This window comes from Cebus imitator, unplaced genomic scaffold (genome assembly GCF_001604975.1).
Source record: "Cebus imitator isolate Cc_AM_T3 unplaced genomic scaffold, Cebus_imitator-1.0 Scaffold219, whole genome shotgun sequence".
Lineage (NCBI taxonomy): Eukaryota > Metazoa > Chordata > Mammalia > Primates > Cebidae > Cebus > Cebus imitator.
The window spans coordinates 3,019,351-3,035,104 of record NW_016107534.1 but is presented as its reverse complement, the minus strand read 5'-3'; the positions used below and the strand labels follow the sequence as shown (position 1 = coordinate 3,035,104).

General features: G+C 55.8%; 1 protein-coding gene and 1 pseudogene across 2 annotated transcripts in view; one reads left to right on the top strand and one right to left on the bottom strand.

The window, feature by feature from the left end:
• Positions 1 to 13,524, top strand: part of LOC108318475 (kielin cysteine rich BMP regulator) — a 31,089-nt gene extending 17,565 nt beyond the window's left edge. The window contains exons 20-38 of the mRNA XM_037746073.1: positions 1,375 to 1,551; positions 2,754 to 2,839; positions 3,087 to 3,177; positions 3,316 to 3,398; positions 3,495 to 3,588; positions 5,078 to 5,251; positions 5,477 to 5,559; positions 6,225 to 6,345; positions 8,087 to 8,166; positions 8,377 to 8,476; positions 9,335 to 9,423; positions 9,985 to 10,087; positions 10,178 to 10,320; positions 10,616 to 10,788; positions 10,870 to 10,981; positions 11,077 to 11,178; positions 11,980 to 12,144; positions 12,607 to 12,913; positions 13,085 to 13,524. Coding sequence (XP_037602001.1) covers positions 1,375 to 1,551; positions 2,754 to 2,839; positions 3,087 to 3,177; positions 3,316 to 3,398; positions 3,495 to 3,588; positions 5,078 to 5,251; positions 5,477 to 5,559; positions 6,225 to 6,345; positions 8,087 to 8,166; positions 8,377 to 8,476; positions 9,335 to 9,423; positions 9,985 to 10,087; positions 10,178 to 10,320; positions 10,616 to 10,788; positions 10,870 to 10,981; positions 11,077 to 11,178; positions 11,980 to 12,144; positions 12,607 to 12,913; positions 13,085 to 13,338 — 2,537 coding nt within the window. The 3' untranslated portion in view covers positions 13,339 to 13,524. The remainder of the gene's footprint in view (positions 1 to 1,374; positions 1,552 to 2,753; positions 2,840 to 3,086; positions 3,178 to 3,315; positions 3,399 to 3,494; positions 3,589 to 5,077; positions 5,252 to 5,476; positions 5,560 to 6,224; positions 6,346 to 8,086; positions 8,167 to 8,376; positions 8,477 to 9,334; positions 9,424 to 9,984; positions 10,088 to 10,177; positions 10,321 to 10,615; positions 10,789 to 10,869; positions 10,982 to 11,076; positions 11,179 to 11,979; positions 12,145 to 12,606; positions 12,914 to 13,084) is intronic.
• Positions 430 to 895, bottom strand: LOC119474224 (annotated as a pseudogene). The gene has a single exon (XR_005203513.1). The product of XR_005203513.1 is annotated as an uncharacterized LOC119474224 (transcript).
• Positions 13,525 to 15,754: the final 2,230 nt, after the last annotated feature.

Here is a 15,754-nt window from a genome sequence, read left to right as displayed (position 1 = left end):
AAAAAGAAAAAAGCCTGAGGCTAAAGCCTGGATTTTCTCCTGACTCTGTTGCTATTTGTCCTGTGGTCTTGGGCAAGTTACATAACCTCTCTGGGCCTAAATTTGGCTGTTGTAAAAAGTTACGAGAGCCAGACCAGGCCCCCAGCCTTCCCTGGCTTCCCTCACTCTTGTGCCATCTTGGCGATTTTTGCCACTTGCCCTCTACCAGCTGTAATTTTATTTGCCTTCAAATTAACTCGCATTAATTGAAATTGATTTAGAAAGGAGTTTTATATCATACTATACGTAAATGGAAAATTAGATTTGCCAGGATCAGATTACCATAAAAATGAATACAATTAAAATTATAATGTTGTTAAATCCTGTCAGATACTTTTGCCTGCCAAGGCTTAGAGCCTGAAATTCATCCTCTTTTTATTTTTATTTTTATTTTGAACTAAGTGGCTTTTTCATTAGAGAAAGCCAGAATTACAAAGGACTAAAGAGTTGGCATTGAGGCCCTTCTTCTTGCCAAAGGTGGGCACGTTGACAAAGCGCTGGTTGGACTGCATCAGCCACTTCTTCTTCCTCCTCCTCCTCCTCCTCCTCCTCTTCTTCTTCTTCTTCTCCCTCTTCCTTCTTCCTTCTCCTGTGTGGCCACCTTAGGAGTCTGACCTCTCACTTTCCCAGCACGGGCTAGGGAACCATGGACTTTACCTCTAAGCATGCGGCCTGCTACTTCCAAGGAGGCCAGGGTCTCCACCCAGCACTGTCCCAGGGTGGCTTCATCCTCCAGGGGCATGCCTGCCAGGAGCATGACTTGATCTTCTGGGGCAGTGCGCTCCAGTGAGGCCACATGAGCTTTGATCTGGGCGACCATCTCCTGGCCGGTCACCTCTAGTCACCCTCTCTTTTTTAAAAAGGGAAGTGAGCCAATGCCAGAGGTGCCAAGGGCAGGCTGCCACCACCCTGGGACCCCACACCCTCCTGTATTCATCAGAGGGCTTGGAAGAGTGTGGGAAAGGCCCTACCTTGAGTCTGCACCATCTGAGTCAGCTGGGGCTACTCCTGGCTCTCCTGGTTGAGAAACTGGTGCCTCTGGCAATGATCTGCTGAGTGTTTAACACCAGGGCAGCAGATTCTTTACTGGTGTTTTTCTACAGGTTAAACAGGAAGATTTATTGCCGGTTAGAGGGGAGAAAGTTTGCCCTTTGGCTAATTCAAACACCCTCCCTCACAACTGCTTTGACCTCTGGGCTTGGACTGTGACTCCGCCCCCCACGCTAGATCTTTGAGATCTTGGATGCCCCCCAGGCCCACGCTCAGAGCCTACAACTGCTGCCCTCTCATCGGTTTCTGTCCCTCCCCTCGGCCTCTCTGTCTCATCTCCGAAAGGCTGTGAGTACCTGGGGGAGTCCTACCTGAGTAATCAGGAGTTCCCGGATCCCCGAGAACCCTGCCACCGGTGTACCTGCCTTGGAGGCTTCGTGACCTGCGGCCGCCTGCCCTGTGAGCCTCTGGGTTGCAGCCACCCACTCATCCCATCTGGGCACTGCTGCCCAACCTGCCAGGGTAGGGCCACACCTGCCCTTCCATTCCCCCTGCTGGGGCTCCCCGGGGACAAGCCTCCCACATCAGCCCTCCCTTGAGACAGACACATGCAGGCACTCTCGCCCAGGCTTCCCCAGGTGCCTCTCACCCACCCTGCTCTCCTCCCAGCCCTCCCACTGCCTGCCGACCCCACCCCACCGTACTATTCTCTCACTCTCTGATTCCCTCACCCACAATAGAGGTCCCAGGCAGGGCTGTGTGTGTGTGTGTGGGGGGGCCTGTATGTGTGTGTGTGGCTGTGTGTGTCTGTATGTGTGTATGCATGAGTGTGTGGCTCATGCTGTGTGTGTGTGGCTGTGTGTGGGGCTGTGTGTATGTGTGTGTGGGGCTGTGTGTGTACGTATGTATCTGTGTTTGGCTGTGTGTGTGTGTGTGTACCTGTGTGTGTTATTCTGTGTGTGTTTGGCTGTATCTGTGTGTGACTGTGTGTATGTGTGAGTGTGTGTTGCTCTATGTGCGTGGCCATGTGTGTATGTGCATATGTGTGTGTCTGTGTATGTGTATGTGTGTGTGGGGCTGTATGTGTGTGTCTGTATGTGTGTGTGGCTGTATATATGTGTCTGTGTGTGTGGCCATGTGTGTATGTGTGTGTGTAGCAGTGTATATGTGTGTGTTGCTCTATGTGTATGTGTGTGTGTCCCTATGTGTGCGTGTGTGTATGGCTGTGTGTGTGTGTGTGTCTGTATTTGTGTCTGTGTATGAGGGTATGTGTGGAGGGGTGTGTATGTGGTGTCTGCGTGTGGGTGTATGTGCACTTCTGTGTATGTGGGTTTGTGGGTGTGTGAGTATGTGGATGTGTGTATGTGTGTGTTTGTGGGAATGTGGGTGTGTGTAGGTGTGTTTTTGTGTAGCTGTGTGTGGGTACGTGTGTGTCTGTCTATGTGTGTCTGTGGTATGTGTATGTGGGGGGTGTCTGTGTGTGTATATGTGTGTGTGTGTATGTGGTGTGTGTGGCTGTGTGTGGGGGAGGGCTGTGTGTGTGTGTGACAGTGGAGGTTCTGTTGATGGCCACTCTTCTGTTGCACTCCCCGCTGCTGTGTGTGTGGGTGTGTATGTGGGTGCTGTGTGTGTATGTGGGTGTGGGTGTGTGTGGGGGGGAGGGGCTGTGTGTGTCTGTTGTTCTGTTGATGGCAGCTGTTCGGTTGCACTCTCCACACTGCCAGGATGCCTCTACCATGGCGTCACTGCTGCCTCTGGAGAGACCCTTCCTGACCCACTGGACCCCACCTGCTCCCTCTGCACCTGCCAGGTGAGGCGGTCCCTTTGGGACCTTGGTAAGCTTTCCTCCCTTGATCCTCCTCTCTGGCCAAGAAGAGACCATCTCCTCCACTCAGGTGGCAAGGGGTACACTGTGCCTTGACATCTCATGGGACAGGACTGGGCTCAGGTCTCCCAGGCCAAGGGTGGGGGCTTGGGCCCCTGCAGCTCAGTAGAGGCTCCAGCCCTGGGGAAACGTGCAGTCCAGTTGAGGGGTGTGATGGGTCTCTCTCCCCCAGGAAGGTTCCATGCGCTGCCAGAAGAAGCCATGTCCCCCTGCTCTCTGCCCCCACCCCTCTCCAGGCCCCTGCTTCTGCCCTGTTTGCCACAGTGAGCTGCCTTCCTCGTGCCCGACGCCCATGCCCTTCCCCATATCTCCCTCCCCGTTTCCTTCCTGCCAAGCCTAAGGTTGGGCCGAACAGGGCAGGGCGGTACAGGCTCCCCCCCCAGGAGATGTGTCCCTCACAGGCTGCGTCACTCAGGGTCAGGAGCACCAGGATGGGGAGGAGTTTGAGGGACCAGCAGGCAGCTGTGAGCGGTGTCGCTGTCAGGTATGGCAGGAGGTAGGGGCGTGGAGTGGCACCTGGATCATGTCACCTCTGGGCCCCAGCCTCGGCAGCAAGCCAGTGTCCCTGCATCTCCTACAGGCTGGCCAAGTCAGCTGTGTGCGGCTGCGGTGCCCACCCCTTCCTTGCCAGCTCCAGGTCACCGAGCAGGGGAGCTGCTGCCCTCGCTGCAGAGGTATAGCCAGCCCCAGTCCCACCCCTGGCTTCAGCCCCTTGGCCCAGTGTCCCTGTGTCCACCCCAACTCCCTCCCCTCAGCCAGCTCTTCTCCCATCTCCCTGCCCCCCACAACTGTCCCTTGCACAACCTTGCCACCTTCAGCTTCTCCTGCCTCTTCCTGTCCTGGCCTGCACAGACCATCCCCCTTCCAGGTGCTGGTTAGAGTTCCCTCAAAGCTGCCTTTCTTGAGCTAGGTGTGGCGGCTCACACTTGTAACCCCAGCACTTTGGGAGGCCAAGGTGGGAGGATCACTTGAGCCCAGGAGTTTGAGGCTGCAGTAAGCTGCATTTGCAGCACTGCATTCCAGCCTGGGAAACAAAGAAAACTGTCTAAAAATAAAATAAAAAGCTGCCCCTCTTTCTAACCACACCCCATTCATCATCATCATCATCATCACCACCATTATCAAGACACCTGACATTTAGTGAGCAGGTAGCATGAGCCAGGCCCTGTGCACTTTGCCTGTATTATCTCATTTAATCAGCACAACAACTTACCAGATAAGCACTCTTCTTCCTCCTATTTCACGGATGAGAAAGTGGAGGTACAGAGAGGTAGAGAAGGTGGCAGGTGGCTGGGTGCAGTGGCTCACACCTGTAATCCTAGCACTTTGGAAAGCTGAGGCAGGTGGATCACCTTAGGTCAGGAGTTCAAGACCAGCCTGGCCAACATGGTGAAATTCTGTCTCTACTAAAAATACAAAAATTAGCTGGACGTAGTGGCACATGCCTATGATCCCAGCTACTGGGGAGGCTGAGAAAGGAGAATCTCTCGAACCTGGGAGGTGGAGGTTGCAGTGAGCCCAGATCCCGCCACTGCACTCCAACCTGTGTATGAGAATGAGACTCCACCTCCAAAAAAAAAAGAAGAAGAAGAAGAAGAAGAAGGTGGCGGCAGAGTCAGGATGGGCATCAGGACCATCTGGCTCTGAACATGAACCTTTCTTAGCTTGCCCGCTGCCCCCTCGCCCCACACACAGCCCAGCATGGTGTTTCTACAGAACCACAGAACTGTTTTGGCATTTCACTTGCTCTGGGAGGGAGGCAAGGCAGAGGAAATCCTCACTTAACAGATGAGGAGACTGAGGTGCAGAGAGATTGAGTTACGTTGGGCACATGGTTAGCGATGGAGCCATTCATCTGGTTCACATGCATTTACGACACATCTGCTGCATGCCAGGTACTGTGGCCAGTGCAGGCTGTACTGGGCAGTGCCTGCTGCCTGGAGCTTGGTCTCGAGAGCAGGCAGGAACAGAACAGGATTAGAATCCAGGTGTTCTGAACCCTCCACAACAGCCAGCAGTCCTGCCCCATCCCACCTTCCTACCACATCCCTGCAGACCCCCCTCCTGGCACCACATGCCTAGGTGGTCACTGAGGGTGGGAGACCAAGAGCAGATGTCCAGATCTCAGCCTCCAAGCTCACCCCTGCCCACCTTGCACCGCAGGCTGCCTGGCTTATGGGGAAGAACACCCTGAAGGCAGTAGCTGGGTGCCTCCTGACAGTCCCTGCTCCTCCTGCGTGTGTCATAAGGGCATCGTCACCTGTGCACGCGTCCAGTGCATCAGCTCCTGTGCCCAACCCCACCAGGGGCCCCATGACTGCTGCCCTCGATGCTCTGGTACTGGAAGCCTGGGATGGGAGGGGAAAGCCAAGGAGGGAGCCCTGGGACCACACCTCTCTGTCTCTGCTGGGCCGGGTGGCAGAGACAGGCAGCTGGAGATGTGGCCTCTGTTCTTGGGAACACCCCACGCCCTGGGGCCTGGGGAGGCTGGAGACAGAGGACTCCACCCCGGTCTCACTATCAGGCCCTCTGGTCTCATTCTGCTCTCACCCCACCTCGAAGACTGTGAACATGAGGGCCGGAAGTACGAGCCCGGGGAGAGCTTCCAGCCTGGGGCAGATCCCTGTGAAGTGTGCATCTGTGAGGTGAGCAAGGGCACAGTGGAGGGCCTGGGGCACCTTGTGGGGTGGGGAGCGGACAGCATGGGATGAGGCCCAGCCAAACTGGACACTGGCTGGAGCGGGCACTCTGGGGACCAGACGAGCATATCCCTGCGGCCAGGAGGCGAGGCAGGCCCGGGGCTAACAGGGCCCCTCTTTCTAACCACACCCCATTCATCATTATCATCTGGGTCTGGGCTTAGACAAGGAGCCCAGGTTCCAAGTGTTTGGGAGGCCCTGGGTGGCCCCCTGGCTGCGGTGTGGGGCATATGGCTGGGGAGCCACCTGGGATGGGGCTGGGGGTCATATTGTGGAGATTCTGTTTGAAAGGCCATGGAAGGGCTTGGAGCAGGCAAATGACATCACAGGTCAGGGGACTTAGCCATGGGGGTGGGGTGGAGGATGGCCTGAGCCTGCAGGAGGATCAGAGGTCACATGAGGACTCAGGCCCAAGTGACTGAAAAGAGGAGACATCTCAGACGCTAGGGCATGGGGTGAGGAGCACATCTAGGGGACACTGAGTCCCTCTTAAGTCTTGAGTTCAGAGCCTGAGAGAGGCTCCAGGGAGTGGGGGCTGGGGAAAAGTCCCCTCCAAGGCAGCTCTGGGTTTTCCTGGCCCAGAACCCACCGCTACTCTCTCACTCTTGTAGCCACAGCTTGAGGGGCCTCCCAGCCTTCGCTGTCACCGGCGGCAGTGCCCCAGCCTGGTGGGCTGCCCCCCCAGCCAGCTCCTGTCTCCTGGGCCCCAGCACTGCTGTCCCACCTGTGCCCGTGAGTCCAGGGCTGTGGGGGTGGATATGAGGGTAGGGCTGCCGGCCTTCCTCCCCAGTCCCAGCCCCTCATTTTTGCTGACACCAGCGGACTGTTCTGTAACCCCATGCCTGGCTGAGCGATCAGGGAGCTGGGGAAGCTGGGGAAGCTGGCAGGACCCCTTGCCTCTCCATAGCTGGGTGCAGTTTGTGGAGCATCTTGGCCAGCAGGTGACGCTGCAGAGCGACAGTTGTGCTGAGACGTGAGGACCAGGACCAAGCATATCACTGAAATAATAACCTACCTTTGCAGTATAGGTTAACATTATCCTTACACAGAAAAAACAGACTTTTAATTATGATAATCCTCTTATTTTCTCCAATTTGTTTTTTTGGTTTTTTTGTTTCTGTTTTCATTTTTTGAGATAGAATCTCACTTTGTTGCCAGGCTGGAGTGTGGTGGCGCGATCTAGGCTCACTGCAACCTGTGGATTCAAAGGATTCTCCTGCCTCAGCCTCCTGAGTAGCTGGGATTACAGGCATGCACCACCACATCTGGCTAACTTTGTATTTTTAGTAGAGATGAGGTTTTACCATGTTGACCAGGCTGGTCTCAAACTCCTGACCTCAGGTGATCCACCAGCCTCAGCTTCCCAAAGTGCTGGGATTACAGGCGTGAGCCACCAGGCCCAGGTTTTCTTTTCTTTTTTTTTTTTTTTTTTGCTGTGGTAAAAGACACTAAAATATACCATCCTAACCATTTTTAAGTGCACAGTTTGTGGTATTAATTACGTTTGTAATGCTGTGCAGCCATCCCTGCCATCCAGCAGAGTGCTGCTCTGATCAACACTTGCTAGGGGGTGCTTCGGGGAAGAGAAGAAGACTAACATTTATTAAGCACCTACTGCATGCCACATGCTGTACTTGGCACTCTTAATAAAGTCTCTCACTTTGTTTTCACAGTTACCCAGTGAGGGAAGTATTATTACTCTCTTTTTACATATTAAGAAACTGAGGCTCCGAGAGGTGGATTAATCTAACCTAATGAGCACAGGCACTGAGCGCTGGCATCAGGATTCCAACCTAGGACGCCTGGCTGTGTGCTTCCCTGCGTGTCGCAGCCGCACTGTATTACAGATAGCTGGAGGGACAGCAGGTGCTCACGTTGGCCATTCTTAGTGACCTCAGGCTAAGAAGCCACCCTCCGTCTGTTTCCAGACACCTTGCATCCCCACCTGGCCCCAAATAATAGCCTAGCAAAGTTTCTTTTAAAACGTGTAAATTGGGCGGGGTGCCGTGGCTCATGCCTGAAATCTTAGCACTTTGGGAGGCCGGGGCAGGTGGATCATGAGGTCAGGAGTTGACCAGCCTGACCAACATGGCGAAACCCTGTCTCTACTAAAAATACAAAAATTAGCTAGGCGTGGTGGTGGGCGCATGTAATCCCAGCTACTCAGGAGGCTGAGGCAGGAGAATCACTTGAACCCAGGAGGCGGAGGTTGCAGTGAGCCAAGATCACACCATTGCACTCCAGCCTGGGCGATAGAATGAGACTGAGTCTGGAAAAAAAAAAACAAAACAGCATAGATTTGACTGAACTAAAGGGAAAGAGGACTTATCTTCCTTGGAGTCAAGGTGCTGGGGATATGGGTATGCCCAGGAGTTCCAGTTAGAAGTCTGGGGACATGGTTCGTGGGGACAGCTGGGATTTCCAGCCCTGTGCCCCTCTTTCTGTGTCCCACTCTGGGTTCTTGTCTTCACAGAGGCTTTGAGTAACTGTTCAGAGGGCCTGCTAGGATCTGAGCTGGCCCCACCAGACCCCTGCTACATATGCCAGTGCCAGGTGAGCCCTCCTGCTTTGGGGACTCACAGAGCCCCTCTTCTGCCTTCCCTATGGGCCGTGGCTGCCACTCCTCTCCTGCAGCGGCTCTGGGGCTCTCCACTCACCCTGACATTCGCCTGCTTGTCCTGACTGTCACATCCTGCCTATGCCCGACTCCTCTGCCAGTTCCCTGAGATCGGCCATTCTCTGCCTCTTGTGTTCCATGGGCAGGACCTGACCTGGCTCTGCGTTCACCAGGCCTGTCCTGAGCTCAGCTGTCCCCTCTCAGAGCGCCACACTCCTCCTGGGAGCTGCTGCCCCATGTGCCAGGGTAAGTGCCCAGCCTTGGCCTCCACCCTCAGAGAGGAGCCCGGGGGAGGACAGGAAGGGGAGGCATTCATGGGCCAAGTGGGTAGCCCAGGGCCTGTACTTGATTTCTAGGAAAGAATGCAGGGTAGGCTGGGCGCAGTGGCTCACGCCTGTAATCCCAGCAATTTGGGAGGCCGAGGCAGGTGGATCACCTGAGGTCAGGAGATCGAGACCAGCCTGGCTAACATGGTGAAACCACATCTCTACTAAAAATACAAAAAATTAGCAGGGCGTGGTGGCACGCGCCTGTAATCCCAGCTTCTTGGTAGGCCAAGGCAGGAGAATTGCTTGAACCCTGGAGGCAGAGGTTGCAGTGAGCTGAGATCACGCCACTGCACTCCAGCCTTGGCAACAGAGTGAGACTCAGTCTCAAAAAAAAAAAAAGAAAAAGAAAAAAAAGAATGTGGGGGTCATTTCTCTCTAGAAACAGAGGGGGGCTGTTCCTTGAGGTGGAGGAGACCCATAAGGCAGGGGAAGCTAGGATGAAGCCTAGATTCTCAAGGCCTGGCCTGATGCCTGTCGGGGCTCCAGAACCCCAAGCCCACTAAGAGGGCATTGCATGGCTGATCAGGCAGCTGGCCTAGAGTGGGGTTCCAGCCTCTGGCTATTTGGGCTCCTAGGACCCTAGAGATATCCTGAGCACCGATGCGAGGCCTGATGTCTAATAGGCTCCCTAGATATTGGCTGAAGAAACCAACACCATCAGGGTGCTAGGGAAATGGAGGGGGTGCTTTCCTGTCATGAAATGCAGGGTGAGCTCTGGGGAGGGTGGATGCGGCTGGAGGAACAGTGGCTGCCCATCCCATGTCTCCCTCCTCAGAATGTGTGGTGGAAGCCGAGGGCCGGAGAATGGCAGATGGAGAGAGCTGGCGGGACCCCAGCAATGCCTGCATTGCCTGCACGTGCCGAGTGAGCAAGGGTGGGGCTGGGAGGGTGGAGGACCTCACAGATGGTAAAAGGAGGAGTGTCCAACACTCCAACACTCCACCAGCAAATGTGAGACGGAGTCTTGCTCTGTCACCAGGCCGGAGTGCAGTAGTGCGATCTCAACTCACTGCAACCTCCGCCTCCTGGGTTCAAGCAATTCTCCTTCAGCCTCCCAAGTAGCTGAAGGTGGCATTCGCCACCACGCCCAGCTAATTTTTTGGTATTTTTAGTAGAGGCAAGGTTTCACCATGCTGGCCAGGATGGTCTTGATCTCTTGACCTCGTGATCCACCCGCCTTGGCCTCCCAAAGTGCTGGGATTACAGGCATGAGCCACCGTGCCCTGCAAATATGGGGTCTTTAAGGGGCAGGAGCATCCCTGCGTCAGGTCACAGAGCCGAAGGCTGGATATCATTCCCCACTTGAACTATGAAGAGTGTGTTGTGGGAGGGGCAGGCAGAAGCTGTGCCCAGAGGCCCCCAGAAGCATGAGGCCAGGGACTCTGACCATGCAGGAAACCTCAAAACAGTGATGTCTGTCCTCAGGGGGGCCATGTGGAGTGCCACCTCGAGGAGTGCCAGGCCCTCTCCTGCCCCCATGGCTGGGCGAAGGTGCCCCAGGCTGGCAGCTGCTGTGAGCGATGCCAAGGTGCACGGCCAGGATGATGGGGGAGGGGTAAGCCAGACCCTCTGGGTGTGTGGGAGGGGCAGCTGACCCTCCCAGCTCCTATCCTTTCAGCTCCCACCCAGTCCTGTGTGCACCAGGGCCGTGAGGTGGCCTCTGGAGAGCACTGGACGGTGGATGCCTGCACCAGCTGCTCTTGCATGGCAGGCACCGTGCATTGCCAGAGCCAGCGCTGCTCACCGCTCTCATGTGGCCCCGTGAGTACGCAATCTAAGGTGGTGGAGACAGGGTGGGGGCTCATGGTACTGACATCCTGGTGTGACCAGGCATAAAAGAGGGAGGCTGGGCTCCTGCAGCCAGCCTGGAGCTGGGGACGGTTCAGTTCCCACTGCAGCCACGAAGTGGTGCCCTGACCTTGCTTGCAGGGAGTTTGGGGGCCGGAGTCCTGGAGCTCCCTGGAGACGCCTGGGAGATGCTTGGTTTTCCGGGAGGGTCTTCAAGGGGCATGGCAGGGAGTGCAGGGTGTCTGACAGTGTCTGGGGCTGAATGCAGGACAAGGCCCCTGCCCTGAGTCCTGGCAGCTGCTGCCCCCACTGCCTGCCTCGGCCCGGTTCCTGCATGGCCTTTGGAGACCCCCATTACCGCACCTTCGACGGCCGCCTGCTGCACTTCCAGGGCAGTTGCAGCTATGTGCTGGCCAAGGACTGCCACGGCAGGGACTTCAGGTGCGCAAGCCCCTCTCTCTTCCCCTGACCCCTACACCCAGCCCTGCTGACCAGGGGCACCCGGGACTTTCCCGCCCACAGTGTGCATGTGACCAACGATGACCGGGGCCGGCGTGGCGTGGCCTGGACCCAGGAGGTGGCAGTGCTGCTGGGAGACTTGGCTGTGCGGCTGCTGCAGGGCGGGGCAGTCACGGTGAGCAAAGCCCAGAGAGTGGAGGAATGTGGGTCCCGTGCTGTCCACCCTTGCACCCCGACGTCGCCCCTCCTCCCACCCCCCTTTTCCTCCAGGTAGATGGGCGCCCGGTGGCCTTGCCCCTCTTGCAGGAGCCGCTGCTGTACGTGGAGCTGCGAGGTCGCACCGTGATCCTACACGCCCAGCTGGGGCTCCAGGTGCGGCTCCAGGGCAGTCTGGATGGGCTGCCTGCCTGAGAGCATCAGTCCTGTTTAGGCTTCTGCATCTGTAGAGGGAGTGGGGATGCCAGCTACCTCCTGGCCGAAACAGGCAAGGAGTGGGGTGCAGGGGTGTGAGGGGAGGTAGATCAGGGTCAGAGATCTCCCAGGCAGTCTGGGGAGTTCTGAGTTCTGAACCGGGTTTCTAACCTTGGCTCAGTCTCTTAAGCCGCCCCCAGCCTCCTCTGGGCCTCAGACTTCTCATCTGTAAATTAGGGAAGGGGAAGGGTCAGTGGCAGTGGGGAGGATCTCAGCTAAAGTCTCCTGGGGGCTGCCTCAGGTTCCTTCCAACTCTCATGTGGAAGAGTAATTTGCCCCCTGCCCCCTGCCCCCAGCAGGAAACACAACCTGTAAATTCATAGAATAAGGCCGTGTACACTTCTGATCCGAGCTCTAACTGCTTGTCCTCTACAAGGCCCAGATGCCAATGAGAAAGTGAATCCCTGGAAAGGGGGTTGCATTTCACCTGTGGCCCAGTTCAGGGATGGCAGCGGGAGAAGGTGCCCTCTTGTGGGAGCTGTGGGCAGCTCCTCCTGGCAGCTGTCTATGTGCAAGGCTGGCACAGCATGCGTCCACTTGGCCTTGGCCATGGCGGTGTTTCTTCCAAGGGGAGCCTCCACCTGTCCATTCTCCTCCCCTGCAGCACTGGCTTCGATGAACACAGTGCCTGGGGCCATGGTGGACCCCAGGCTTCTGGAGGCCCCTGTCCCCTGCTCCTCAGTCCCAGGCCTCTCCACACAGGTGCTGTGGGATGGGCAGTCCCAGGTAGAGGTGAGCGTACCTGGCTCCTACCAGGGCCGGACTTGTGGACTCTGTGGGAACTTCAACGGCTTCGCCCAGGATGATCTACAGGGCCCTGAGGGGCGGCTCCTGCCCACAGAGGCTGCATTTGGGAACAGCTGGCAGGTTAGTGGCACAGGAACTGGGGATGGGGGTTAGGGGAGGCGCAGCTGAGCATAAGTCTCAGAGCAACCCTCTGGCATGGAAAGTGAGGGAGGGGGGCAAAGTCACACAAGATGGGCTTTTGGGCTTTCAGGGAGGTGTGGGGGCTTCTTGCCTGTCTTGGTCCCAGAAGGTAGGGTGGCTTGTTGAAAGAGGCCTGTCACCTGAACTGTCACAAAGTCCTATTTTACCATTTACTGGCTGTGTGACTTTGGACAAGTGCTGACCTGCTCTGGGCCTTGGTCTGTCCATCTGTAAAATGGGGACAAAAAGAAGGTAGACAGTGCTCTTCCTTTGCTGTTATTTTAGGGAGGTTTTGGGGACTAAAGCAAATGACTGGGTGGGAAGTGCTTTGAAGGGCATGGCAGGCAGAGAGAGGTCAGCTGCCCCTGGTGCTGTCACGTCAGGGCTGCCCTCCCTACCCAGGTCTCAGAGGGAATGGGGCCTGGCCAGCCCTGTTCTGCAGGCCGAGAGGTGGATCCATGCCGGGCAGCAGGCTACCGTGTCAGGCGTGAGGCCAATGCCCGGTGTGGGGTGCTGAAGTCCTCTCCGTTCAGTCGCTGCCATGCTGTGGTGCCACCAGAGCCCTTCTTTGCCGCCTGTGTTTATGACCTCTGTGCCTGTGGCCCTGGCTCCTCCGCTGATGCCTGCCTCTGTGATGCCCTGGAAGCCTACGCCAGTCACTGTCGCCAGGCAGGAGTAGCACCTACCTGGCGAGGCCCCACACTGTGCGGTAAGGGGGTGATGCCCGCTGCAGGTTGGGGGAGGGTGAGCACAGAGAAGAAGGGCAGCCTGGAGGGCTGAGAGCAGAACCAGGAGGGTATGGCGAGTCTCGCAGGGGTACGCACAGCGACTGGGGCAGTTACAGGTACTTCGGTGACCCCGCCTCCCATTCCCTCTGCAGTGGTGAGCTGCCCCCTGGACCGTGGCTTCGTGTTCGATGAATGTGGCCCGCCCTGTCCCCGCACCTGCTTCAATCAGCATATCCCCCTGGGGGAGCTGGCAGCCCACTGCGTGAGGCCCTGCGTGCCCAGTTGCCAGTGCCCAGCAGGCCTGGTGGAGCATGAGGCCCACTGCATCCCACCCGAGGCCTGCCCCCAAGTCCTGCTCACCGGTGCTCTGCCCAGCCGCAGCTGGGAGCCCCAGGAGACATCCTGAGCCAGGACAGGGCCTGACCAGGGTTCACCACGCCCAGAGTCTCCCCTTGGCAAGCAGCTCCCACCCTGGTCAAGGCTGAGGAGAGAATGCCTGCCTGGACACTGGAGCTTGGGCCCTTGCCCTGCAAAGACCCCCGCTGTGTTGAGTCACAAGCAGTAAACTCTAGGCCTGCCGAAAGCTTCCGTGTGTGTGTGTGTGTGTGTGTGTGTGTGTGTGTGTTTCCTTCTGGTGCTGGGACAGAGGCTGGGCTGCTGGGAACATGGGGTCCAGGGATCAGTGGCCCCAGAATCACAGCGCCATGCTCACTCCTTGCACCTGCATGCCTGGGCTGCCCCACCCAGCCACTCCCTGGTGCTGTCTGGGAAACCCTGCAGTGGGCAGAAAGAGGATCTAGGTGTCCTGTGCTCATTCTGTGTAGCAGGCATGGCCCATGGCCCCATGTGGTACCTTCTGTGGATCCATGTGGGATCCTGCAGGGGCTGAGGAACCACGGAGAAGGGGCCTCATCAGAGAATGGCTTCCCCTTTCCTTGTGGCTTGGGGGTGCTGAGTTGCAGGCACCTTCTGGACCACTCTCAGAGCTAGTGACACTGGGACCCGATGCCTGGGGTGAGGAACAGGAGAAGCAATAGACCGCAATGCAATATGGACTGTGCCTGTGTGTGCACACAGAAATACAAACACACACAGAAACACAAACATACAGAAACACATGCAGAAACACAAACACATACAGAAACACATACAGAAACACACAGAGAAACACATGGACAGAAACACACACAGAAAGACACACAGAAACAACACACAGAAACACAAACATACAGAAACACATGCAGAAACACAAACACATACAGAAACACATACAGAAACATACACAGAAACACACACAGAAACACATAGAAACACACACAGAAAGACACACAGAAACAACACACAGAAACACAAACATAGAAACACATACAGAAACACACACAGAAACATACACAGAAACACAAACAGAAACACGCACAGAAACACACAGAAACATATACAGAAACATACACAGAAACACACACAGAAACACAAACATGGAAACACACACAGAAACACACATCCGTCAGAAACCCAGACAAACATGTGCAATGCATATCTGCCTGTCTTCACAACCACACCCACCCTGGGCAAAAGTGTGGGCAGTAGACAGGCAGAGTGTGAAGACAACACCGTAGGTAGAGATCATGAGTTTGGGGACAGAAAAAGGCCAGATTTCTAGTTTTCTTTGCCACCTACCAGCTCTGTGGGCTTGGTGTTTCAGGGACCTTGCTCATGAGGTCAGGGGACTCCAACCTCATTGCTGGGTCCCTGATATTCCAGCAGGGAGTAAAGGGCTTTATGCTCAGGCAAGGACGCAGGAGAGTGCTGGGTTGAACTGAGGGCCACTCAGCCTGCTTGCTGCTTCATGGACTGTTCTCTCTTCTGGCCAAGAGGAGGATCTGCACCGTTCTCTCATGGAACGGGACAAAGTAGCGGGCAGGCAGATCTGCTCACGACAGGGAAGGAGGTAAAGGTGGCAGAGCTCCTTCACTCAGCCCTTCTCCTGATTGGATAACTTAGATGACCTGTCTATTCATCTGTGAGACGATGATGGTAACAACAAGCATCTGGTATGTGTCAAGGAATGAACAGTGACCCATGGACAGCACTTACTGGGTGGGCTGCATGGGACAAGCACGTGGGCAGTGCTCACCAGGGCAGGGCCTCTTACCACTCTCCTCTTGCTGATGGACAGCATGGGCTCCCAAGACCGCGTCTTCCTAGAGGGTATCACGTCCATCCAGCTCCAGAGGAAAAAACATTGCAGCATGTTAGGACCAGTTATTCCTTTTTTTTTTTTTTTTAGAGACAGAGTTTTGCTCTCAGTCACTGCAGCCTTGACCTCCCAGGCTCAATCAATCCTCTCATCTCAGCCTTCCAAGTAGCTGTGACTACAGGTGCATGCTACCACACCTGGCTTTTTTTGTAGAGTTGGGGTCTTGCTATATCACCCAGGCTGGTCTCAAATTCCTGGGCGCAAGCCATCCTCCCACCTCATCCTTCCAAAGTGCTAGGATTACAGATGTGAGCCACCACACTTAACACACTTGACCTAGAACAAGCTTCTCTTTCTTTCTTTCTTTTTCTTTCTTTCCTTCTTTCTCTCTTTCTTTCTTTCCTTCTCCTTCCTTCCTTCCTTCCTTCCTTCCTTCCTTCCTTCCTTCCTTCCTTCCTTCCTTCTTTCCTTCCTCCCTCCCTCCCTCTCTCTCTCTCCCTCTCTTTCTTCTTTTTGAGACGGAATCTCACTCTGTCACCCAGGCTGGAGTGCAGTGGTACAATCTCGGCTCACTGCAATCTCCACCTCTTGGGTTCAAGCATCTCCTGCTTCAGCCTCCAGAGTA